The sequence below is a fragment of the Dermochelys coriacea genome, chromosome 6 (genome assembly GCF_009764565.3).
Source record: "Dermochelys coriacea isolate rDerCor1 chromosome 6, rDerCor1.pri.v4, whole genome shotgun sequence".
NCBI classification, from domain to species: Eukaryota; Metazoa; Chordata; order Testudines; family Dermochelyidae; genus Dermochelys; species Dermochelys coriacea.
The window spans coordinates 14,001,177-14,028,792 of NC_050073.1; the positions used below are offsets into that span (position 1 = coordinate 14,001,177).

Sequence of the window (27,616 nt, forward strand, 5' to 3'; positions counted from 1 at the left end):
GATGGTAACTCTTGAGGATATTGGCATTCTCTAGTACAAAACTGGCAGACCTCTAGCTCTTAAGGTGTTTTTTTGTTTTTGTTTTGTTTTAACCATTCAGGGCAACAGGTGAAGAGGGAGAAGGTGCCATTATTACATAGTTTCAAGGAGAACAGCATTTTAAGTTAAGGCTGCTACATGAAGTGAAACTTACACAAGTTGCACTCAAAGAATATTAAACATACAAGAGTTGAAAGTTTGGGAATAAGTTAAAGTTCCACAGATGCCAATATCTTGAAGTTGTAACAGATTTGCAGGTCTTTAAATAAATTTAGTGAAAATTTCACAAACGACCTCGCCTCAGACCCCTTGTCCATGCCCATGAGTCACTTCATGTTCAGAGATCTGAGTGCTGGATCAGCATGGTGCGCCATCTGTTACAAGGATGGTAGGTGAGACAGGGAGTCTGGTGTTACAGTAGTCCATTCATTCATTCATTCATTCATTCATTCATTCATTCATTTTTAATTAAAGCAGGCTTGTATTTAATTTACATTGTAGAAGAAATACATTAGGAAGCATGGATAGGCAAGAATACAAGCATTACGAAAGGTTACACTGGAGTCTCAATTTGACCATTTAGTGAATCTTCATCTTTTTTCAAAGCACAAGCAACCTTAAATCTGGTATTTCCTAATTTTCAGAGCATTTGCAACCTAACGAATGTCCTTTTAATACTTTCTGCATGCATTTCCCTAGTTTTTAAAAACAAATTCTGTTCTTTACACCTATAACGATCTCCCATCATAAATCAGCAGAATTTGAAACTGAACCTTCACATTGAAGCACAAATGTCTACCACCTGAACTACAAGACTAACACTAGCTGGTAGCAGGAGAAAGCTGGTGTCTGGGAGGTGGGATTGGGGCACTAGGACTAGATGCCAGGTCTATGGGCTATTCAGGGGAAGCCTGGCCTGGTTCTCTTCCCCAATCCCCAGTGTGGCTGCTCCAGCAGTTTCCTGGTGTTCCAGTGCAGTGTCTTTTGCTGATTTGGCAGCTGCATGGGCATGGTCTTAGAATATTCATGTTCAGTGAGTTTTGGCTAACTTATTCCTAGACAACACAAGTGAGAAGGGAACTGGTTATTTCCAACCATTTATAGCTCAGCAAAACCTGAATGGAATTTAATGGGACAAAGAAAACAATTCTCAAGCCCAAGGACTTTCTCTCTGCTGAATTTCGAAGACCTTTAAACTATGGAGGTTTTAAGAGCTTTTCAGAAAAGGTCATGAATCTTTTATAATGGAAGGTATTATGCACTGTTAGAAAACCTAAATATACGGGTTGGTACCAGTTTCTCCTATAACAAAAACTGCAAAAGATGAAACATGCATCTCACTGGAAATTATAACTGATCTATGGAAATTACACTAGTATAAAGAGACAAGGTGTTCTAGATGTTTAAGAATTTAAACAGATTCTTTTTGTCATGATTTTCTTTATTGGAGTGGGTTGGTGAAGCAAATATATATTGAGTAGTTTGTTCTTTATTTTCAGAGGTATTGTTGCCAGTATTTTGGTTTTCTTATGTTTTGGAGTCACTCAAGCTAAAGATGGACCATTTTCAAGACCTCATCCAGGTAATTTAAATCATTTAACTTTTTCCAAGTGTCTAAAATTGCTAACTCTGTAGAAGTAATTTTACCATTTCATAAATAGCCTTTAAGTTTATATAATTGGATGTAAATGTTAACATTCGTAACTTTTGTTTTATGGCACACTTCCTTTATATGCAATGCAAGTTCATTAACATTGTGATACAACTACCCAGTAATCTTAATCCCACAGTTTCTGCTTTATACTGCAAGATCTCTCATTTGTCCAACACATTTATCTCATTTTTCCAAGACTATTTCTCCTATTTATCATTTGGACACGTAAAAGGAATTTGAGATCCTTGCCAGATAACAGCCCTAAACATTCCCTCTTTCTGTTGTCTGAAAACAACCCCCTAAACAAGGGGAATAACTGTTACTCTAAACAGTACATATTGTGCATGCAATCTGCTTTTTTTAAAATCACCTAATTGTATGGGATTTACCCAGCTGTCCCTGGTCTGCATTTCACATTGCTAGCAAAAAGGCTCACATGGTCCCCAGTTTGGAGAAGCTAATGAAATCATCCCTTAAACCTCAGCTCCACCTTATCTATGCAATTCCATTTTGTATGTAACTGGACTGGACTTCTGCTCCTTAATTGACACAGATGTAAACAACTCACTTGGTTCTGGGACCGCTGTTACAAGTAATCTGACAAATTACAAGAGGGCCTTTATTCTACTTTGTGTGCAAGATTTCTGCCCCATTGATTGTTTGTGCTGTAAGACTTCAGGGAGTCTTTATAAAACGGCAACATAAAATTTCTATATGTTGAGTCTGAACTGTAGAAGTAATCAAACTTCTTGCTGCTGATTCTTTTTCCTGGCTATTTTTACATTTTGGTAATGATAGTTGATAAGACTTGCAACTGGGGACCGTTATATAGACTTCCATATTAAACTTGAGTGTAGGCCCCAAGTTCTGCGAACACTTAAAGAAAACTGTAACTGAAGCATTTCACATTATTTCATCCTAACCTTTCATGTTGGGAATCCTGTCTTTCCTAGGAAATGGTAGGCAGATTAAAAAGAAACCTTGGAGACGTAAAGTTGAAGGTTGTCTTCAAGGAGACAATTGAAGAAATACAGCAGTAAACTTGAACTGTTTTAAGTTTAAAACCCCACTTTCTAGGGAGCCTACTACATGGCAATTCTTTCTTTATTTTTTTTTAATTCTGTTTATGAAAGATCTTGTTGCCTTTAAGGACTTCAGACATGTTCTTGGACATAAGCTCCATACAGTTTTCAGCTCTATAGCATCTAGAAATGTCTTCTACCTTTTATAAACTATAGACTGTTGAAAGCGGGAGAGTTTTATACTGAAGCTTGTAGTTTTGATTCTTGTGAAAGATCTATGAAACAGGGTGATTAAGGAAGCTTCTATTTCATCATTTGAGCAATGGTCATATTAATATCCAGACTAATTGTTTGGCAGCCCAGGGAGCACATGCTCAAAGTCAAGATAAGGCCTGAGTAGCATAATTTACACAAAAAGAAAAGGAGTACTTGTGGCACCTTAGAGACTAACAAATTTATTAGAGCATAAGCTTTCGTGAGCTACAGCTCACTTCGAAAGCTTATGCTCTAATAAATTTGTTAGTCTCTAAGGTGCCACAAGTACTCCTTTTCTTTTTGCGAATACAGACTAACACGGCTGCTACTCTGAAACCTATAATTTACACAGATTATGCTCTGCATATCACAAAGAAGCTTTTATGCTCTCAGCTAGAGCTAGTTTTACTAGAGCTGTTGAGCATTCTTTTCTCCATGCATGTACCTTGTCCAAATGGTCTGTGTTATAGGATTATAACCTGAATGTGTTAACGTCTTAGTTGCATTAAATGTTTACACTCGTATCTGGGTTTCAAAAATAGACCACCTCCAGATGTGCTTAGAGGAGATAAAAAGGACCATTTTATGAATGAGGGGTTATCTTGTTCTAGGCTAGTTCCCCAGCAGAGCGTGACCTCTAGGGCCGGCTGGAGGCAACTGGGTGTTCCTTTAGGAGGAGAGAGTGTTCGCCTCCAGCCTTCTCATGGATGGGGAGGCTCTTGCCGGCATGGAGGTGAATGGTGTTGCAGTCCTCCAGGGAGCTCTTTGTAACTGGGAGATGTGGAAGGGCAAGTTTATTGGTGGGGTGCTAATAAGAAAATGAGTCTTTAGTGACCCCCACTTCATGTTCCATTATCCCTGGAGAAGTGTCTCATTATCCCAAAAGAGCCACAGCATGTCATGCTGGTACATACTGCTTCCTTTATAGGTTTTGTTTTAAATCTTGCTAATAGATAGTTTCCCCCAAATCTAACTTGTAACCAAATGTCTCATTGATGAAGCTCTTCAGTATTCTGTTTGCAGTAGTTGTGTAGCCGTGTCAGTCCCAGGATATTAGAGAGACAAGGTGGGTGAGGTAATATATTTTATTGGAGCAAGTTCTGTTGGTGAGAGCGACAAGCTTTTGAGATCCACAGCACTCTACTTCAGGTCTGGGAAAGGTAGATAACTGTGACATTCTTTCCTTTGTTAACCTTTCCACATCGGTCTGATTTTCTAAACCTTTTATAATTTTTGTTGCTCTCCTCTGGACTCTCTCTCTACTTTATCCATCTGTTTCTTAAAGTTCCTAGAACGGGACACAGTACTTACTCCAGCTGAGACCTCACCAGCGCTGAGTGGAGCAGAACATTTACCTTCCATGTCTTGCATATGACACTCCTGTTAATGCACCCCAGAATATTAGCCTCTCCTGCAACTGCATCACATTGTTCACTCATGTTCAATTTGTGATCCACTATAACCCGCAAATCCTTTTCAGCAGTACTACCACCTAGCCAGTTATTCCCCATTTAGTAGCTGTGCATTTGATTTTTCCTTGTCTTTACTTAATTTCATCTTGTTGATTTTTGTCTTGACCTTCAATTTGTCAAGGTCATTTTTAATTCTAATCCTGTCTTCCAAAGTGGGTAGCACTCCCGGTGTCATCAGTAAATTTTATAAGCATACTCTCCCCTCCTTTATCCAAGTCATTAATGAAAATATTGAATAGTACTGGACCCAGGACAGACCCCTGCAGGATCTCACTTGATAACTACTGAGTATGGGCTTTGAGTTAGTTGTATACCGATCTTACAAAGAGCTGTCTAGCTGTAATTGGTATGATGGGGACTTGAAGCAGACACTCCATAAGGAAAACCATACTTAGTAATCACAGTCCAGACATTTCTCACTTTCTGGCTCGGGCATGAGGGATTTATGCTGGTCTTCACAGGATATGTATATTAACTGAAGGAAAAAAGAGGTAGGAGGCTTCCTTTAATACTTCACAAATCTGTCAAATAGCTTAAAAACAGTAACCTGACTGTTTCCACTAGCATCTCCCTCCCCTAGACTCCCCATTTAGCAAAATACAAATCTAGCTTCTGACAAAACATTGACTCCTTATTGGGTCGGGTGGTATTTATAGTCTAGATGCTTGAGGCAAAAAGCTTTTGTGCTTTGAATAAAACTTGCAATTGGTATCTTTCAATCTGAGAGTCTTCTAACTTGGAAGCATTTGAAGGCATTAATTGAAGGGAGCCTACTCTTGATGTAGCCCTCACAAAAACTATCCTGGAATTGATCTTGCTTACTAATGCACAGAAACACAAATTTGATAGACATCTGGTACTCTATTCCTTTCCCAAGAGCTTTCTAGTTTGGTAATGTCAGAGTAGTGAGGGGACACAGACAGTTTTTGAAGGAGAACTAGCAATAGTAAGCAAGAACAAAGTAACTTGCACTGCACAAGTTGCATTGCATGTTAATGTTTTTCCGTGAGGGAAGATGCTCTAATAAGGTTGTTCTCATAGTGTTGCGTGACTGAGGAAAAAGAGCAATATGAATAATTTTGGACAAATCCTGTGATCATTATTAAAATGGTAGTTTGGTAATCTGTATGCACTACTTCTGTGGTGAGCTTTTCTCTTAGCTGTTTATTCCAAGAACATATTTTCTCTCTAAATTAATAAAATTGCAAATAAAACTACCGAAGTTAATCTTCAGTCTGAGTTTGGAAGTTACAAAGTAGAAGCTCTGAACTCCCAGTTATCCAGATCAGAGTTGCTGTTTGTCCCCAACATGCAAAATAGGCCATCCTGATAAGATTTATTTGGCAGTTTTGCTGAAAATGATCACAACCTCTCACATCTGAAGCTATTTTTAAGATGGTGTTAGGAGCAATATGTTAGAAAAGAAACTTTTTTTTAGTCTGTGATAGATTTTCTTTGCTCAATTCAGTCTTAAAAAACAGGACTAATATTTGGTATTTTTTCCTTATTGATTTGCAAAGTACATGTAATCCTGTTTAAAATAATAGCGTGTGTTCTTCTAAAAATCCAATCATTGTCCAGTGAAGCACTGATGAGCAACTATTATACAAAATGTGTGTACTTGTGTCAAAGTTCCTCCTGGTTTCCTTTTTACATAGGGTTTTTAATGTCTGATTTGTAATCTTGTTTACCTGTCTTCACTAGAACTAAGGACTAACCATGCAAAAAAATAGTGGAAGTTGAGGAAATGATGTCTCAGACACGCAACAGCTAATTCTTTCCACTTGACCATTTGAATGCTGATTCTCTTGTAGAGAGTCCTTTTTGCCCAGAACCAGTCAGGCCAAATATCCAGGTGTAGCCATGGAAAGGTAGGCTTCTTGAGAGAGCTGGCACATTGTATAAACAGCTATCAAGAAAATCTCCCTGGAATGATTACTGATTGGAGGACATGGGTGTTATCTGATCCCAAATCAAAAGTTCTTTAAACTGCTCCCCATTATGTAAACCAGTGGTCATGGTTAGATGAATTGGTCACATACTACTTGGAGTTTACCCTGAGGTGTTTATCTCCTCTAATGGATGCTTTACCGTAGAGGTGGGCTGAGCCAAAACTCTGGATCACAGTTCACAGCATGGAACTTTCTAATGCTCCTAATCTAAATTCTTGACATACAGGAGAGTTCACATACAGATTGCAAGCTCCCAAGTGTTCAAGATGTCTCCCTCTGCTCATTGGAGGGAGTTGACATTCCAATCCAGGGTTTTGATTTTATTATTTGTATTGCAATGGCACCTAGGAGCCCTAATCACAGACCAGGATCCCATTGTGCTAGGCGCTATACAAACATGTAATAAAAACAGTTTGGGGCCCCAATCTCTGTGCCCCATTTCTGTCTCCTAAATTTCACTTGTGTAGATTTTGAGAAAAAAGGGATGAATTAGGATAGGATCCAGGTCCTGAGAGGTGGCCCAGAGACCCACAAAGGTTGGATCCATGGGAGGCAGAAGGACCTATTGGAGTGTTAAGGATTTGAAGTCAGAGGTGGGATTGGCAGAGCAGGAGCCAGGAGTGCCAGAGATGCTCTTTTATTTGTAAAAAGAAAAGGAGTACTTGTGGCACCTTAGAGACTAACAAATTTATTTGAGCATAAGCTTTCGTGAGCTACAGCTCACTTCATCGGATGCATTCAGTGGAAAATACAGTGGGGAGATTTATATACATAGAGAACATGAAACAATGGGTGTTACCATACACACTGTAATGAGTGAACACCCATTGTTTCATGTTCTCTATGTATATAAATCTCCCCACTGTTTTTTCCACTGAATGCATCCAATGAAGTAAGCTGTAGCTCATGAAAGCTTATGCTCAAATAAATTTTAGTCTCTAAGGTGCCACAAGGACTCCTTTTCTTTTTGCGAATACAGCCTAACACGGCTGCTACTCTGAAACCTGTCTTTTATTTGTGTACTTTTTTGCTTGGATGGGACTCCAACCTCATACTGGTTGTGGGAAGGTGACTATTGGTGGAGGGAATACCAGGGGGGTGGAACACAAAGGAACAGTTGTGACCAGGTGTCTAGAATGGACCACACTGAGAGTTCCACTCTAAAGGCAGACTTCAAGAAACAGGGCAGGCACATCCCAAAACCTGGTGGTTTATTCTATAATTAGATTTATCAAACTAGTAACTAGCTTCTGTAACACCACATCGGTTAACAAGGAGCCAAATGCAGTCTCCTTTAGTCATTCCAGTACTTTGTTCTCTTCCAAACTGATCTAATATAGTGAGAGGTTACTGAAAACCTGATTCACCATATGTGAGGTTCTACCAATCCCAAAGGATCAGACACTTACCCCTAGGTCAGTATATATTTCAGATCTTGCCCAAATATCATGCTGTCAGCCAATCCATAGTAAACTAACTAAGAATTTATTAAGAAAAGAATGAACTATAAATGGCTAAATCATATACTTACAAATGATTGCAAAGTCCTTCGATCAGCTTTGTATCAGTGATGAAATAATCTGCTAGCTTATAAAGAGTCTCTGGTAATGTCCAAAGATTGGAAGATCCTCAGCCCATTGTTCAAAACACTCCTTTTAGTTGTAAATCCGCATCCCAGAGAAATGAGGCAAAACGGAGATGACTCAGGTTTCTTTTATATCCCCTGCCATGTGCATGGAAAGTTACTGTCCCAAACAATGCCTATAGACCTTATCTATGGAAAGTTACTGACAAAGATGGAGTCAGGGCTCTCATGTCCACATCACATGCCCTTACATGTTTTGCTGAATCACAGGGGTGGCCATTGACTCTTTGCTGTCTGAGGCATCCTCAGGAAGAGCTATCTGGAGAGTTGATTAATGGTCCATCAAGCTTGAATAGTCCATTCACAATGGGCTGGCAAGAGTAGTTGTAAACTACCTTAAAGAACAAACCCATTTGAAATGCAAATACATAGCCAATATTCATAACTTCAGATAGAGTGGTGGTGCATGGATTTAACTAGGATAATCATACTTGATAGATTGTAACCTTTCCATTGAAACCTTACACGATACGCTTTGTATAACAATGATAGCAACCATGATACAAATGGACATCTTCCATCATATAGCATCACAATATTTTATAAAAACGTGTTGTCTGAGGTTAAGACCTCCATTCTCAAACAGGTTAGCTAACTTCCAATAGTTTGCATGGTCTCTATAGATCTTGTCATGTAGTTACTGTAAAACCCTTTGCTTTTTTTCTTTTTCTTAACCTCCTTGTAATACCGTTTTAATAGTAAACTTTGAAAAATGCCATCTGCTCACCTTAAAGAAAACGCAGTATTCCACACAGAGGAAGATAGGCTTCAAAAAATGAAAACAGCAGTGTTGCTTAGTGACCTTAAAGAATTGGATCTGCAATGGGATGCCAATTTTTGGTATCCAAAAAAAGGTCTGCCAAGCTGTACTAGGCATAGGGTAAAAAGCAAAGCTGAAGAGTCAGGTAACATCAGGCAGCGGGGGAGGAGATGGGATTAGTTCAATAAGCAACAGATTTGCTTTAAGGAGTCATTTATAAAAGTGTGGTGGGGAACTTGAGAAATCTTTCATGGGGAAAGTCATGCAAGAGATATGTAATTCAGCTTTTTTTTTTTTTTTTTGGCCTTATCTCTTCAACATGCATGTTAAAAGCTTGCTGAATTCAGATGCATTCTTGTGGACCCCTATGAAAATATGTAGAAGGGAATTATCTTGCATATCAATGGCTCTAGGAGCTGAATAGGAATCGCACAAGTTTTGCAAATGGATTGATTTAATGGGCTGTTTGAATGTTGCCTGAATAGACTTGCACCGTTTGGGAAGCTTATTGGTGGAGCTCCTTACTTCACTGTTGTGCATTAGTATTTCTTAGTGGGGGAGCAGAAGGGGTGCTGTCAAGATTCCTTCCCCACTCTGAACTCTAGGGTACAGATGTGGGGATCTGCATGAAAGACCCCCTAAGCTTATTCTTACCAGCTTAGGTTAAAAACTTCCCCAAGGAATAAACTTAGCCTTGTCCTTGAACCGTATGCTGCCACCACCAAGTGTTTTAAACAAAGAACAGGGAAAGAGCCCACTTGGAGACATCTTCCCCCAAGCTGTACACTCCCTTTCCTGGGGAAGGCTTGATAAGAATCCTTACCAATTTGTACAGGTGAACACAGACCCAAACCCTTGGATCTTAAGAACAATGAAAAAGCAATCAGGTTCTTAAAAGAAGAATTTTAATTAAAGAATAGGTAAAAGAATCACCTCTGTAAAATCAGGATGGTAAATACCTTACAGGGTAATCAGATTCAAAACATAGAGAATCCCTCTAGGCAAAACCTTAAGTTACAAAAAGACACACAAACAGGAATATACATTCCATTCAGCACAGCTTATTTTACCAGCCATTAAACAAAAGGAAATCTAACGCATTTCTAGCTAGATTACTTACTAATTTAACAGGAGTTGTAAGGCTGCATTCCTGATCTGTTTCCAGCAAAAGCATCACACAGACAGACAGAAACCTTTTGTCCCCCCCCCTCCAGATTTGAAAGTATCTTGTCCCCTCATTGGTCATTTTGGGTCAGGTGCCAGCGAGGTTATCTTAGCTTCTTAACCCTTTACAGGTAAAAGGGTTTTGCCTCTGGCCAGGAAAGATTTTATAGCACTGTATACAGAAAGTATTCTTCCCTTTATATTTGACAGGTGCTCTGTGTGAAAGTGTTTTCTAATCATGCTACTGATAAACGAATTGCCAACTGAGATTTTGCCAGAAGCCTTGCTAACATCCTGTTTGTTTCTGTAGCTTACTGGAGGTTTTGGCTCTGTGTCAGCGTTGTGTATGAGCTCTTCCTCATCTTTATACTCTTCCAGGTAAGGAACTTAAGAATTGACTCTTAATAACAACTAGGGTCTTGCTCTGGATATGAAAGTTCTTTGCTGGTATGAAGGCAAGGTGGTATAACTATTTAAATATACTCCTTTCCCATTTCTCCATAGCATGTAGTATAAACCCTAGGCTAGTTGAAAGTCTCATCAAGATGCTGCTTCCTTTAGCCAGAGGTGGCAGGGAGGCAGTGTTCTCTGGTGGTTGCATCAGATGACTGGGACACAGTATTCTTGGGGTATGTCTATACTGCATGCTAAGTCAAGGTCAATGGGGCCTGGGCCTGCAGACTCGGTGTTTCCAAGCCCTTGCTTGAGCATGCTGCATTGTAAACCTAGGTTTACAATTCGTGGACCCGGGTCTCTCAGCTGTGCTAACGCAGCCATTCTGCACTGCACAGATGTCCCAACTCAGGTCTGCAGCATGCACAGCTCAAGACCTGATTCCCAGTTGGACTTGGGCTCTGACCCCACCTCCTAGCAGGTCTGAATTGGAGCCTGGGTTTAGTGTTCAGTGTAGACATACCCTTGCTTTCTATTTTTTCCACTACCACAGACTTAAGTCATGTTTAGTTCTCCATTTACTCGTCTGTAAAATTGACAAGGAAAATTAACTGCCTCACAAGGCTTAATATTTGTGAAGTACATTGTGCATCTTGGATGAAAGTTGCTAAGGAAATATTTCTTCCATTAAAAGTACCTAATATGTACATCTACAGCTGTAAGGAGCAACTGCAAATTAGGCCCGAGGGCTTAAGAGACTAAAGGAGAGTCATCAGCAGAAAGAGGAATTCATGTATCATCAGACAATCCCCATCACATGTAATTAATTTGCTGATGACTCATAGAATCATAGGTCATTTCCTTGTTGACCCGAACCATGCAGAAGCAAGGACTGGTAGTTACTGGGCAGATCAGTGTTTTGTCTCCCTTGTGGATGGAATCATAAATATTCATAACTTGAGAACTGACCCAGTCAGAGCTCCTGTGGGGAGAAGCTATAAAATAGAGGTATAAGAAGCTCAGTGGATGATCCTCAAATGAGAGAGGTGTCTCCTGAAGTCAGAGGCTGAGTCCCAGTGCCTGTGATGATGCTGCCAGTCTCTTGTGCCCAGTAGTACACAGGATCAAGCCCTTAACACAGCACATGGCCTATTGTCCCATATTTATAAAGCTTGACCTCCAAAGTTAGATGTTTTTCCTCTGATTCTTTATTTTTAGAAAGAAAAACCTGTAAGAAGAACGTAAGAACAGTCATACTGGATCAGACCTAATGGTCCATCTAGCCCAGTATCCTGTCTCTGACAGTGGCTGGTGCTAAATGCTTCAAAGGGAATGAATAGAACAGGCAATTACTCAGTGATCCATCCCCAGTCATCAAGTCCCAGCTTCTGGCCAACAGAGGTTTAGGGACACCCAGAACTTGGGCTTGCATCCAGGAATATCTTGGCTAATAGCCATTGATGGACCTTTTCTCCCAGAACTTACCTAATTCTTTTTTGATCCTAGTTTTCATTTTGGCCTTCATGGCATCCCCTGGCATTGAGTTCCCACAGGTTGGCTGTATGTTGTACAAAGTACTTAGTTATGTTTGTTTGAAACCTGCTCCCTGTTGATTTCAATGTGTGATCCCTGGGTCACAACAACAAATTTAACGTTCAACTTTAAAAAAAAAAAAAAAATCATTAATTTAAAAATCAGATTTATTTTATTTGTTCCTATCCACGCTTGTCTTGTGCTGTGCAGGAGGTCGGACTAGATTATCAGAATGGTCCCTTCTGACCTTAGTATCTATGACTGGAAGGGACCTCGAGAGGCCATCTAGTCCAGTCCCTAGCACTCATGGCAGGACTAAGTATTATCTAAACCATCCCTGACAGGTGTTTGTCTAACCTCTTAAAAATCTTCAATGATGGAGATTCCACAACCTCCACAGGCAATTTATTCTGGTGCTGAACCACCCTGATGGTTAGGAAATTTTTCCTAATGTCCAAACTTCCGTTGCTGCAATTTAAGTCCATTGCTTCTTGTCTTATCAGAGGATCAGGAGAACAATTTTTCTCCCGCTTCCTTATAACAACCTTTTATGTACTTGAAAACTGTTATGTCCCCTCTCAGTTTTCTCTTCTCTAGACTAAACACACCCAGTTTTTTCAGTCTTCCCTCACAAGTCACATTTTCTAGACCTTTAATCATTTTTGTTGCTCTTTTGTGCACTTTCCCCAATTTGTCCACATCTTCCCTGAAATGTAGCACCCGGAACTGGATGCAATACTCCAATTGAGCCTAATCAGTATAGAGTAGAGCAGAATTACTTCTTGGGTCTTGCTTACAACACTCCTGCTAACACATCCCAGAATTATGTTTGTTTTTTTTTTTTTTTTGGCAACAGCATTACACTGTTGATTCATATTTAACTTGTGATCCACTATGACCCCCAGATCCTTTTCAGCAATACTGCTTCCTAGGCAGTCATTTACCATTTTGTATGTGTGCAACTGATTGTTTCTTCCTAAGTGGAGTACTTTGCATTTGTCCTTATTGAACTTCATCCTGTTTACTTCAGACCATTTCTCCAGTTTGTTCAGATCATTTTGAATTTTAATCTTATCCTCCAAAATACTTGCAACCCCTCCCAACTTGATTTCATGAATAGCTATTTTTTCAGTCTTACTCAATTTGCATCCCCCCACCACGCCATGATAGATTGTTGCCCCTAGGGTGCAGTTTGGGAGCCGTGGGAACCGCTGTGCCCTGCTGCACTAATTATAAGTGATAGCAAACAGATCAAAGCAGGTTACCTAGGAAATTTAAACAAAAAAACGCAAATTAAACCTAAAATACTAGATAGGCTTTGAATCAGTAATGTCTCACCCTGACTGTTGATACAGGCAGTCAAGTTTCCATACACAGGCTAGAAATCCCTTTAGCCTGGGACCAGCACTTCCCCCGGTTCAGTCTTTGTTTCTCAGGTGTTTCCAGGAGTTCTCTTGTGTGGGTAGGGAGGCCATGAGATGTCACTCCCTGCCTTGTATAGTTTTTCCATATGGCAGGAACCCTTTGTTCCAAACTCAGTTCTCTGTCCTGTTTGTGGAAAAATACAGGTACAAAATGGAGTTCAGTGTTGTGGTCTGGTCACATGCCCTTGAATATCCTGCTGAGTCATAGCAGCCATTACTTACAGGCTGGCTGAAACGTTTACAGGAAGGCTGAACTCTTCCATAGTCCATTGTCTTTGTTGATGGGCCATTAGCACTGTCTAGCTTCATCACTGTTGTACCTGAAAGGCTAGCTGTGGGTGTTTTCCAGAGTAAGCACATTTGAAATACAGATATGTAGTCTATATTCATAACTTCAGATACAAAAATGATGCATGCATATGAATAGGATAATCATATTCAGCAAATCATAACTTTTCCATAGACACCTGACCAGACATATCTTGTACAAAATGCATGATGATTATGTCATCATCCTATCATAACCATACCACTATGATGAATATGGGGTGTAGTGTCACACCTCCCACCTCCAAAAACTGAACAAACCAAAATCCTTTTTTTCTCTCTTCCCCATCCCCCCAGAAATGCATGTGATGATAGTTCAGCCCAGAGGGAAATGTTAGATTGACAAGCCATTCTATTCTCATCACTTTGTTACTTGTGATCTTATTCTTAGTCTACGGTTCTTATTTTGCAGGCTATTAGGGTATTAAATGCTGAATTAATTGCACTTCACAGCTAAAGACTTTTTCTCATCTTGAAATCTTAGTAATATTTATCTCAAGTACAACTCTTTTGAAAATATAATAACATTAATTATCAATACTGCTATGATGTAGATAAACAGCTCTATTTCACAGGCTTCCACAGCAGAGAGGAAAATCAGGCAAAGTTAAAGGATTTGATCAAGGTAACAAAGTGAATTATTGGCAAAACTGGGAATAGAATTCAGTAGTTTTTGGCTCCCATCTTCTCTTTCCATTAGACCATGATGCCTGCTTTGCAAACAAGATCTAAATGTTTAGCAAAACTTTTGAAGTTCATTTGAAGTTTGCTCTGGGTCCATACTGCTTCAAATAGCACTCCCTCTCATTCAGCCTGATTACCTCCCCAAAAGTCAGTGGCAGAAGCCTTAGGAGCAAGAGAGCAGTCAGTAATTCAGTATGGTTTGTTGGTGGTTGTTTGCCTCACTGAGGTGATTGGAAAAGGAAAGAGGGTGGGTTATACCTCAACTCTTCAATTATGAGCCTTGTAGGCTTTGGTTTTGTGGTTTTTTTTTAATTGCTGCATAGAAGCTCTTCGGTAAATTCAGTCAAATCTGTGTCTGGTTTTCCTAGCCTAGACTGTAGGATTGTACCTTAATACAATCTTGACTAGTCATTTGGATCAGCTTCAGCACCTAGTACCGGAGGTCATGAGAGTCAGGAATATAAATCAATAACCATTCAACCTTCATTTAAGGATGTTTGACTACATGTTTGAGGTATTCTGCAACGTAAATGTAAAAATCCATGGAAGATAGGGAATCACTAGTTAGCAGTGCTTCAGATTTTCCTGCCTGTTAACTATCCATTGCTAATAGACGGATGTGTTAATTCTGCAGACTGTACACGATGGCAGACAGTTCATGAAATACATTGATCCAAATTTAGGAGTTGCCTTGCCAGAAAGAGACTATGGTGGGAACTGCCTTATTTACGATCCAGGAAATAAGACGGATCCATTTCACAACGTCTGGGTAAGAAATTGAAATGAAAAAGCTCTTGGCCAGTGAGCCTTCATGTTTTTGTGTGAAATGTTGCCTATTTGATCACTCTAATGTGCTGTCTTCCATATATGTTTCATTGCTGAATCCATAATCCACTTATGCCTTTTCTTTAGTTTTAGACTCTTACCCACCGTTTTCCTTTTTCCTTTTCTCTCTTGATGGTTTAGTATCAATCAGGTCAAGATATGCATCTCTTTGTCTCCAAATTAACTACTTTTGGAGCAGGGGTATATTATTTAGCTGCTTGTTCAAAGTATTGGTGTAAATCCATACCTATTCCTCTGGTCCTACTAGAGTTAGCTTCTGTTTGCGCTTAATAGTAGCATATTTAGCTCCTTTTTACAGAAGGCTAAAAGTTTAAATGCTGTTTACATGCTACTGAGTGATCCATAAATTGCATGCTTTTGTATCTTTACCTGAGATTCAAGAAACCATATGAATTTTGTTCCCAGGTCCACAAGCCAGAGGCATAAAATCTGAAACCATAGGAATGGTGTTAATTATGTACACTGATCTCCAAGCTGTTTTGGTGGCTGTGCAGTGGACAAGGTTGGAACCTTTAGATCCACTTCATGCTCCTCTGCCCCTTGAGCTAATGGAGTAACTGATAGCAATAGCAAGTTATATTCTAGGTGCAGGAACACTAGAAGGGGATGAGAGACCCCTTTTGCTCATGGATTTTATATCTATTTGCTGACAGCAAAGAAATGGTGAGCTTGGGAAACGTGGGTTTTGTTCCAGGCTCCTGAGGGGAGCATGATCTGGTGAGCACAGACTCTTCTGCTGGTTTCCCCACATCCTGACCCCTGGCTTCTGCCTGTACCTCTACAAGCTGTCCTAGTCCCAGTTCCCCCTTCCTGTCCCTGCTTGAAGTTTCTAATTTTGCTTTAGATCACATTACCTGAGTGTTTGCAATACTTCATGGGTACGGAGAGGCATATGGAATTTGCATATATTTCAAATAGCAGCTAAGGCAGTTGAAAAGATTAAGTTCCACTTCTATATTACCTAGATAGAAATGCAGGCCTTGAAAATTAAATATTGATCTTCTGTATAACAAATAACCTAACATTCTCTGCTTGGTTTATAGGACAAACTGGATGGATTTGTTCCTGCTCACTTCCTTGGTTGGTACCTAAAAGTAAGAATCAGTCCCCTCTATGTTCAGATATTTTCATTAGTGCTATTATGCTTTCAAAGCTTGACTGCTTCTGTTTCAATGTTACCAGTGTTCAGAATCAATTATATTAGGCAGTCATCCATGAACTAGTTTAAATAAGCGTTTGCATAATAAGATTTATTTTTTTCTGACCGTAGTAGGTAGATTAATTTCTTTTCTAAATAACATTTCACTAACAAGCTTCTGCTTCCACAGAGATGATTCATATTAAGGTCAGATGGATAAAACAAAGAATATGCAAAAGCAAAGTCCTTTATTTTCCCAGCATCCTAAATGCTTGAGTGATCTTAACATAGACTATGGAAAAGATCATGTGCAGTATAGGCTGTGGTGAAGTTTCAGGCTAAGAACTTCACACTTTCCAAATAGCTTCTTGTTCATAATTTAACTTAAAAATATTATAAAGGGCAATGTCTTAGTCTTTGCAACTGTCAGCATGCATGTACCAATCATGGAAGAAATGCCAGCCGAATTTGTCTATAGCAGAAGGTGGGCTGTACGTCAGTTACTGAACATTTAGGTCGACATGTGACTGTCCTCTGTTCAAGTGAATTGACTAACAAGTTTTACTTTACCTTGCATTCCTTGTTGATCTATTATTCTATGTCCTCTCTTGAACAACATAATTCAGGGAATGTTAAACTTGAATTGTAAGATAAATCACTGTTTTCATTTTACTTCCACTCCCCATTCAAAAATGCAAGGTTTGACATTGCAGTAGTAATTTGCCATGAATAGAAAAGAGCTTGCTAACTTATATAAGACTTTGTTTTGAAGCATATGTGGGATATCAGAGGAATACTTCTTACAATCTGATACTCCTGGATACAGAGACACAATTCTCAGAATGAGAGTTCTGTTGCATTCATGTAATATTTTCTCTATAAAAACAAATTTGACCAAAACTTAAGCAGAGTGTGATTTCCTAGAAAAGTGAGGGACTGGGTGAAAAGACATAGCACAAATAGTAAAACAAGGTTTTTGTAGGAACTAAAGGAAGTTGGGGGTAGGATACAGGACTTGGATCTCTCTTAAATCAAGCTATTAGATTTGCTCCAGGCGAAGAAGGGTATAGCCGGTATCAGGGTCATGTGGGAGAATGTCCTCTACAGAGGTTTATTTGATTATGTGCTTTCTGTTCAACTGTTTGTTGTCCCATCTCTTGAATCTGGCTCATCTGTTTTGATCACCTGTGTGCGCCACAAAGCAGAGATTTGTGTACTGTATAGCAAAATAAATATGCCTCTTGTATTCCTCCGTAGTCATTAAAACATTTCCTACGCCACTAACTTTTTATCTTTCATACTACTTGAATGCAAAAGTGAGCACATTCTGTTTTCAGTTTTGCTTGACTTGAATAATTAAAACAAACTCATACCTGTTCTGCACCCTGACTCCCCATCAAAAACACGGAAAAATTAAAGGTCTTACTTGTCAGTACTTTACTTATGTGGATCTTTTATTTGATCATCGGTGTGATCCCAGGACAGATGTTGGTTGCACATTATCAGCATAAACATCTTTAAAAGGTGTCTGCTTCTTATTGGCTTTGCCAGGTTTCAGTCAGTGTAGCTGATCACATTAAATATAGAATTAAAGCACAACTTAACTGCCTGAGATTAAATGTTAATATAGCTCTAAATGCTGTCATCTAACAAAAGGTATGTGTATATTTAGGGGATATAGTTCATGATCTTCCATATGTAGCAGGTTTGGGGAAAGCATGTTTTAAATAGGGGGAGCAGAAATGTGACTGGCTATGATTGCCCTTACTCTTCCACCTCAGGACTGTGCCTTTTTCTCTGTAGTAAAACTGTGTCCCGGGTCTGACACTAATCTATTGCTGGGCAGGTGCTGTACTAGTAGAAAGAAAGCTGTGGGAATCCCAGCCATGTGAGAAGTTCAATCTTTAGCTGCTGGCGGTAAAGGAGGGGCACTTCTTTCTCCTTTCCTGGCTGCTGCATGTAGGCAGCTCTTCTCTCTTTGGCTGGAGAGGGGGCCATTTATATCCTCACCTTCTGACTGCTGGGAGAGTGAGCCCTATGCTACACTCCTCCCAGTATCCAAATAATGATACGTTTACAACCACCCATCTGTATGAATATTCCTCTCCAGAGCTACAGCAGTACAGTCCGTCTGTCCATGCTCATGCTCCTGATCTTGCTATTTCTAATGCTGTAAGAATGTTGCTTACAAACCTGCTGCATTTTTACCACTACACCTTGCAAGATAGTGCCAATCATCTTCAATCCTAAAAGGAACTGTTTGGGAAGAGATCACTTAAGTGTCTGCCCAATCCCAACTACACTCTGTATTGTTGGCTCCTTTTGCGTAAATCACTGATTGTGATGGCTTGTTTTTTTACACATGAAAAATCTATACTTGCAGTTTCCTTTTCCAGCCCCTCCTGATAGGTGAGGAATGGGAGTGCTGTTCAGATGTGTGAAGCAGGATCAGAACAGCACCCACTGAGTTAATTGTGTCACTGAGAGGCTTAGCCTAAAATATGTACCTGGATCTTATAGGAAATTTCCACTTAATGCTTCCTATGCAGGCTTACTTGGAGATGTGACGGGAGTATGGGTGAACACAGCTCTGTTGCTGATTTGAGGGCAGTTAGCTGCTTTGAGAATTGCATTAAGCAAGCTGGAAGAGCCTTTCCTGAGCAGCCCGAAAACACTGCTGGCTGCTGCTACCTTCACCTGGTAGCAGAGGCACATAGTAATAGACTCCTGCATTTGACTTGTATTTCCTTCTGTTACTCTATCCTGCTTGCCTGCTTTTATTCTTCGCAAGGTATTCTCCAAAATAAATTTCCCTTTCTTTCTTCAGACGCTAATGATTCGGGACTGGTGGATGTGTATGATCATCAGTGTAATGTTTGAATTTCTGGAGTATAGTCTGGAACATCAGCTTCCAAACTTCAGTGAATGTTGGTGGGATCATGTATGTACTGCATTCTGTATATCTTAAATGCTGAAAAAAACTTGATTATCTGATCTATCTATGGCCCAAATAGACATCTAACTGTAGTGATACTGTGCTATGGTACAGGATTGATGTAGCTGATGAGCATTCATGTGCTATCTATCAGATGTAAATCTATTCAGTTGTATATGCACATGGAGGTGATTGAGTTTTAGCTCAGTGCCTACTTCCCCCTTTTTTTAACAGATTAAAAATGTGCATTTGTTGCTTAGTACAAAACCCTTCCCTTGTTTTATGATTGCCCAACTATCAGTGGATGTATAAATACCTTTACTGACACACACCTGTTCTGTGGAATGGTAGCTCTATAGTACACAATTAGATGTCCATCCATATTTTTCTCTCTTCCTGCATATGTTGTACCTTCCACACTAATCTATACTCAGTGTGTACAAATGTTTGGATATGTCTTTCTGATAGTATAAATCACAATATTTGAAGATTGAGGAACACAGAGAAAATTACAGCCTTGTATGTAGTGTGTAGTTTGTTTGTGTGTTATCACTTTCAAATGTGGGCTTAGTGCAACTTGTGTTCAATCTCTTTTTTTTTTTTTTTTTGGTGTATTTTGAATCTTTTATGAAAACCCATTTTTCTCTCCATCTGTCAACAAACGTAGGTGCTTTTTTAAAGACATTGCTACTGTACAGTAAATTAAATCTATCTTAACTAGGTCCCTTCTATTGTGTTGGGAGTTCAAATTAGAAAGTCATCCACAATGCCATTTAAATAGTTTTGGTCTTGTAGTGCAGATGGGAGCATGCAATGTCTGTTACGCTAAACTCCAAGATTTTGGTTTTGTCTGTCTATTGTAGCCATAGATGCCTTAGGATACTTAACACTTAGATTTTTAAGGCCAGATGGCACTACTATAATCTAGTCTGGCTACCTTCACAACATGAGCCATACAGTTTGAAGTGTGACTTCATCTTCTGCATGATGCCATCAGACACGAGTGTTCAAAGTTTGCAACAAGCTTCCCTAGACATGATGCTATTTTATCTATAAATTTTTTTTTGCATAAATTACTTTTTTATGTAATGTCAACTCTAGGAAAAAGTACTTTCTTATTGTTAAAGCTGTAACATTTTTTTAATGTTCGCTTTATCTTTTTAAACACGTTCCTAAAGAAAGCAAAGAAAATATCTATTTGATCAATAGATAGCAGTATTGGAAACTGTCATAGTAGAACTAACGAAGTGAGCAACTTTGAGAGATGCTATCAAGTTTTGAATTAAAAAAGAAGCCAATATTCCCAGCTCTGAGACCCTTTTCAGGAATTAATGCTCAACAGTAAATAGAGGGCATGGGAGAAATTCAGGTCTCCCACGAACTTTACATCCTGAACCTGGAGACAAATTATCCAGCTGGATATATAGGGAATGACAGGCTCAAGATCAAGAAACACCTTAAATACCAGGCACAGCAAAATCCAGTGCAACACAACCTGGTAATACTCTTTATTTGGTGTGCTTTAAGACGTTCCCACCAGAGATAGGCGGTGTATGGAGCCACAACCATAATGAGCAGTGGGAGATCAGTTTACTGAAATAGGACTGATGTATCAAGAAGAGGGTTTACTCGTCCCTCTGTTTAAAAATCTGGTGTCCATCAAATGCATATCTGGGGAGCTAGACTTTCAGGAAATATGAGGCAGGTGTCCAGAGGATCTTTATAGGATGAACTAGCTATAGTTCCTTTTGCATGAAAACATGTATCTGCACATAAAAGTATATAGTATTTCCATTTTATAGCCTTCACTAGACCATTAAGCTTCAGTTTTGTAGTTCTGCTTTTTAAATACCTTTTTTCCTTTTCAGTGGATAATGGACGTAATCCTATGCAATGGATTTGGGATTTATTGTGGAATGAAGACTTTGGGATGGCTTTCTTTGAAAACATATAAATGGCAAGGACTTTGGAACATTCCTACATACAAGTATGCTACTTTAGAAAAATTTTCCATAACCAAAAGTAGCAGAACTCAAATGAGTTTGGGGATTTTACTTAAAATATACTAAAATACTGAATCATAGGTGAAGCTTTATTTGATTCAAGGCTTTAATTTGTATGCTCAAAACAAGAATCTGTAATTTAATTTTGTAAATAAACCTAATATTGGGGAATTTTTCATGACTTTGTTAAGCTAACACACTCTGGGTTTTAAAAGGACATCTTAAGGAAACCTGCTCACTTCTATGTGAAGGGGGGCTTTTGCTCTGTTTGCCTTATTAGCATTATTGAGGCTTATGTTGGAAATATATAAGGGCCTGTGTGATGAAACAGACTTATGCCATGAAGGAGCCAACTTGTTCTTTGGGGTTTTGTAACAGAGCAGCAGTTGCTTAATCTGATTTTCCTGAGTAGGCAGCAGGTTAAAATACTATCAGATTCCAGCTCCTGTTAAGAACCACTTTATCTCAAGACAACAATAAAAGCTATATGGCAACTTAGCGTATCTTAAGCATCTGTCAGCCTCTAAAAGGGATGTCTTGTAACTTGAGCTCTGATGCCAGCATTCTTGAAACTTACCGGTGGGTGCTGTTTGGCGCTTACCTTCTTGTTTGCAGTTGCTTGAGTTAGGCTGGCATTTAGAACTCTTTAAGCAGCGTTAGGGACAAGTTGAATCGCACCCCCACAGATGTGAGTCTCAGAGCTTCAGCCTATATTAACAGAGAAAGGAGAGCTTTCATCATGTCCCTGGTGTCTTCAGTGAAATTATTCTGATTATCATATCTGTAAGTGAACAGCTGGAGAGAGCTGTAGTTTATGGGGTATGGAGAAGACACGAGGTGGGGACTAGATAATTTAGGAAGTCTGACTTATTAAATGCAACAAAATAATGGAAACTATATTAGCATCCTTTTTGTTTCCAGTTTTTCTGACCATGTGTGAGGGTGCCATTTTCTCATCAGTGATCAGAGTTTGATAGTAAAACTGGCCTTTTTGGCTATGTAACCATCTGCTGTAGAAGCAAGTTTAAGTACCTGTAATACCAAGAGTTCCAGAATTGAAATGGTGGTGGAAGATCGTGCTGCTTGTTCTGAGACTTGTATTTCATTAAAATCTGTGCACATATGATTGCGAAATTTGGGCAGTTAAACGACAGTGTGGTTCTGTAACTGAAAAGTGTATTCGGTGAAGATTGAAGCCTATGCAATAACTAGTGGGTTATTTTCTGACCACTGATGCTGGGTTAAATATTAATGTGAACTTAGTTTCATGTAGTGATTACATTTCTGAAAATACATCCTCCTATAATGGCATCTTCCACATTGACTGTGAAATCTAGAAATGGCAGAGTTGTGTGGAAACCAGACACATTTATAGATTAACCTAAAATAAATAGACAGGAACTGTAGAATGCCTCCGCTCTGTATAGAAAATATTTTGTGAGCAAGGGTGTACTCTAACCTACTTATGAGTGATCAGGTCAAGAACATTCAAAGCTTCAGTAGAGTTGTACCATTATTTCGTCAACTCTTAAGTTTTTTAAAAATGTCCTTTGATAATAGTTATGCTCTAATGCCATGCGCTACTAGTTCTGAATTAGGTTTGTGGACACTGCTCTTACTAGATGACACCTAGGATAGGAGCTGTCTACTTAGTGCAATGTCTCTGTAAAGTTAGTTTTGTAAAAATTTAATTGATATGCTGTTTAACAGGTTTTTAAAATAGAGTACATTGACTCGCTGCAGCTTTCATATAAAGGTGGGTTTAATACAGGGGAAATAGAGGGCTCCTAGCTCAGTGCAGAAAAGTTTGGTGGCTTGAACTGACGCCTGATTTAAAAAATTTTAAAATGTGTTTGTAAAGATTGGATATTTTCTGTTCCTTAGAACTGGTGTAAGAGTGATGTGTGGTAACTTTTTTTCAGAGGTAAAATAAAGAGAATTGCTTTCCAGTTCACACCCTATAGCTGGGTCAAATTTGAGTGGAAGCCAGCATCCAGCCTGCGCAGATGGCTAGCAGTTTGTGGCATCATCTTTGTAGTAAGAAAACTTCTTTTTAAACTTAACTGATAAAATGACTTGTTTGCAGCACTCATAAATACATTAATGGTAATTTTTTGTTTTTTATTTCTGCCGATCCTAGCCATAGAATTGGGACTGTCTATATTTCTGTCTGTAAATTGATTTTCAAAAATATTTTTAATCTTGATTACTTAGTGATATTCTTCAATTCTAAGTAGTTTAACATGCATGCTAAGTGTAATTAAATTAATAAAGTGTGTTGCCCAAAACTCGGACTTCATATGAAAATACCCCTTTTGTTCCCCACTTCCAGGGGAGTATTTTCAAATTAAAACTGGAGATAGCTTCAAACCAGAACCTTAGAGCTCAGCACTTCAGGCTCTGAGCACTATGGATCTAGAGCACAGTGTTTTAGCTCAGGCCTATCTAACTAAAATATCAAAGAAAAGACAAGGTAATTAAACAATTTGATGTTCGTATTGGACACTCAGTTTTGTCTGGCTCTGTTCTCCAACGTGACTTAAATATATTTATATAGCTATCCCAGAACAGTCACATATCCAGAGTAAGTGGAGAGATGCAAAAACGCAGCAGACTGAAATGCTTTTGATGCTTTCTCTAGATATTGGACTGTATTATTTACATGATAAAATAAATATAAATAAAATATGATCTGTACATTTGATAAGCAGATTATTCTAACAGCTGCTTAATCACTCTGTAAATTAGCAGAGGATGAATGATTGCTATGAAAATCTGATGGCATTTTTATTTATTATTATTATTTATTATTTATTTATTTATTTATCCGGTACGAAACTGTGGAAAAACCTGAGTGTCTCTGGATTAAGTTTAGAAGTGTGTGCAACAAGAGTGATGTCATGGTGGGAGTCTGCTATAGACCACCGGACCAGGGGGATGAGGTGGATGAGGCTTTCTTCCGGCAACTCACGGAAGCTACTAGATCGCATGCCCTGATTCTCATGGGTGACTTTAATTTTCCTGATATCTGCTGGGAGAGCAATACAGCGGTGCATAGACAATCCAGGAAGTTTTTGGAAAGCGTAGGGGACAATTTCCTGGTGCAAGTGCTAGGGGAGCCAACTAGGGGGAGCGCTTTTCTTGACCTGCTGCTCACAAACCGGGTAGAATTAGTGGGGGAAGCAAAAGTGGATGGGAATCTGGGAGGCAGTGACCATGAGTTGGTTGAGTTCAGGATCCTGACGCAGGGAAGAAAGGTAAGCAGCAGGATACGGACCCTGGACTTCAGGAAAGCAGACTTTGACTCCCTCAGGGAACAGATGGCCAGGATCCCCTGGGGGACTAACATGAAAGGGAAGGGAGTCCAGGAGAGCTGGCTGTATTTCAAGGAATCCCTGTTGAGGTTACAGGGACAAACCATCCCGATGAGTCGAAAGAATAGTAAATATGGCAGGCGACCAGCTTGGCTTAATGGTGAAATCCTAGCGGATCTTAAACATAAAAAAGAAGCTTACAAGAAGTGGAAGGTTGGACATATGACCAGGGAAGAGTATAAAAATATTGCTCGGGCATGTAGGAAAGATATCAGGAGGGCCAAATCGCACCTGGAGCTGCAGCTAGCAAGAGATGTCAAGAGTAACAAGAAGGGTTTCTTCAGGTATGTTGGCAACAAGAAGAAAGCCAAGGAAAGTGTGGGCCCCTTACTGAATGAGGGAGGCAAGCTAGTGACAGAGGATGTGGAAAAAGCTAATGTACTCAATGCTTTTTTTGCCTCTGTTTTCACTAACAAGGTCAGCTCCCAGACTGCTGTGCTGGGCAACACAAAATGGGGAAGAGATGGCCAGCCCTCTGTAGAGATAGAGGTGGTTAGGGACTATTTAGAAAAGCTGGACGTGCACAAGTCCATGGGGCCGGACGAATTGCATCCGAGAGTGCTGAAGGAATTGGCGGCTGTGATTGCAGAGCCCTTGGCCATTATCTTTGAAAACTCGTGGCGAACGGGGGAAGTCCCGGATGACTGGAAAAAGGCTAATGTAGTGCCCATCTTTAAAAAAGGGAAGAAGGAGGATCCTGGGAACTACAGGCCGGTCAGCCTCACCTCAGTCCCTGGAAAAATCATGGAGCAGGTCCTCAAAGAATCAATCCTGAAGCACTTAGAGGAGAGGAAAGTGATCAGGAACAGGCAGCATGGATTCACCAAGGGAAGGTCATGCCTGACTAATCTAATCGCCTTTTATGATGAGATTACTGGTTCTGTGGATGAAGGGAAAGCAGTGGATGTATTGTTTCTTGACTTTAGCAAAGCTTTTGACACGGTCTCCCACAGCATTCTTGTCAGCAAGTTAAGGAAGTATGGGCTGGATGAATGCACTATAAGGTGGGTAGAAAGCTGGCTAGATTGTCGGGCTCAACGGGTAGTGATCAATGGCTCCATGTCTAGTTGGCAGCCGGTGTCAAGTGGAGTGCCCCAGGGGTCGGTCCTGGGGCCCGTTTTGTTCAATATCTTCATAAATGATCTGGAGGATGGTGTGGATTGCACTCTCAGCAAATTTGCGGATGATACTAAACTGGGAGGAGTGGTAGATACGCTGGAGGGGAGGGATAGGATACAGAAGGACCTAGACAAATTGGAGGATTGGGCCAAAAGAAATCTAATGAGGTTCAATAAGGATAAGTGCAGGGTCCTGCACTTAGGATGGAAGAATCCAATGCACCGCTACAGACTAGGGACCGAATGGCTCGGCAGCAGTTCTGCGGAAAAGGACCTAGGGGTGACAGTGGACGAGAAGCTGGATATGAGTCAGCAGTGTGCCCTTGTTGCCAAGAAGGCCAATGGCATTTTGGGATGTATAAGTAGGGGCATAGCGAGCAGATCGAGGGACGTGATCGTTCCCCTCTATTCGACACTGGTGAGGCCTCATCTGGAGTACTGTGTCCAATTTTGGGCCCCACACTACAGGAAGGATGTGGATAAATTGGAAAGAGTACAACGAAGGGCAACGAAAATGATTAGGGGTCTAGAGCACATGACTTATGAGGAGAGGCTGAGGGAGCTGGGATTGTTTAGTCTGCAGAAGAGAAGAATGAGGGGGGATTTGATAGCTGCTTTCAACTACCTGAAAGGGGGTTTCAAAGAGGATGGCTCTAGACTGTTCTCAATGGTAGCAGATGACAGAACGAGGAGTAATGGTCTCAAGTTGCAATGGGGGAGGTTTAGATTGGATATTAGGAAAAACTTTTTCACTAAGAGGGTGGTGAAACACTGGAATGCGTTACCTAGGGAGGTGGTAGAATCTCCTTCCTTAGAGGTTTTTAAGGTCAGGCTTGACAAAGCCCTGGCTGGGATGATTTAACTGGGACTTGGTCCTGCTTTGAGCAGGGGGTTGGACTAGATGACCTTCTGGGGTCCCTTCCAACCCTGATATTCTATGATTCTATGATTTTAAGGGTTGCCTAGCAAATTTTTCTAATCCAATTTGCTTTGTGGGGCATCTTAGATTATGTATTCTAAATTCACTCTTTTATTGGAGAAGACAAATGGTAGGTTTGTGAAACTATCCTTTTTGGAGCAAGTAATGTATTACCTGTAATTAACAATTTGTGGGAGCACCTACAACATATGATAGGCACTTTGCAAACACATAGATGATAGTCGATTTGAATAAAAATTCAGACCACCAAACTTTGTTATATAAAATTCATCTTGTATGTTAGATTCATTTGCCACAATGGATTTGCTCACTTTGATACAATTTTTTTATGGGAGTTGAAGTAAACACCACTATTAATAATACATTCTGCATATCTATAAAGAGGTCTGGCACCCAATACGAAAGTAACTTTCATGCACAATAAAAAGTTGGCCGTGCCTATTGCTAAACCTGAAGAAGCTGTCAAGTTCATGTTAGCCTGGGGCAAACTCAAGTCATAGTGATTCTCTTGGCAAAAACAGTTTGCATCTGATTTGTGATGCTTCATCTAGCAGATATACCTCAGATTTAATCATTACTTGCTAATATTTTTCATTATATAATCTTTGGAGCAAGAAACATCTTTCAACTCAGTCTACCATAATAACCATAACTGAAGTGGATCCCCCTGTAGGGGTTCTTTCTGTCACTTTAAACTTCAGTTCATCTACAAACTCATGTTTTTAAGTAAATATTTAACTGCTGCTGCTCAGTGAGACCTTGTCAGTGACACTTGTGTAATTAGTGCCCAAAACGGGATCTGTTGCTTATGTTTCCTGGTATTTTATGTGTATCTATAATCATCTTCTTCAGTGGCCATTGGAAGAACAACATTTTATGCTTTTAGGATTCATTAGTGATAGTTCTAAAACTATATAAATCACAAGATAAACTTGGTT

General features: G+C 39.7%; 1 protein-coding gene across 5 annotated transcripts in view; it reads left to right on the forward strand.

The window, feature by feature from the left end:
• Positions 1 to 27,616, forward strand: part of PTDSS2 (phosphatidylserine synthase 2) — a 68,345-nt gene that overhangs the window by 29,848 nt on the left and 10,881 nt on the right. For 4 of the 5 annotated variants that reach the window (XR_006282458.1, XM_038405540.2, XM_038405534.2 and 1 more), the window contains exons 3-9: positions 1,539 to 1,621; positions 10,274 to 10,341; positions 14,959 to 15,093; positions 16,214 to 16,264; positions 19,136 to 19,249; positions 21,112 to 21,230; positions 23,169 to 23,283. Coding sequence is in view for 4 of the 5 variants with exons in the window: in XM_038405540.2 (XP_038261468.1) it covers positions 1,539 to 1,621; positions 10,274 to 10,341; positions 14,959 to 15,093; positions 16,214 to 16,264; positions 19,136 to 19,249; positions 21,112 to 21,230; positions 23,169 to 23,283 (685 nt within the window). In the remaining variant the exon portion in view is untranslated. The remainder of the gene's footprint in view (positions 1 to 1,538; positions 1,622 to 10,273; positions 10,342 to 14,958; positions 15,094 to 16,213; positions 16,265 to 19,135; positions 19,250 to 21,111; positions 21,231 to 23,168; positions 23,284 to 27,616) is intronic. The other variant, XM_043517906.1, reaches the window with a different exon arrangement.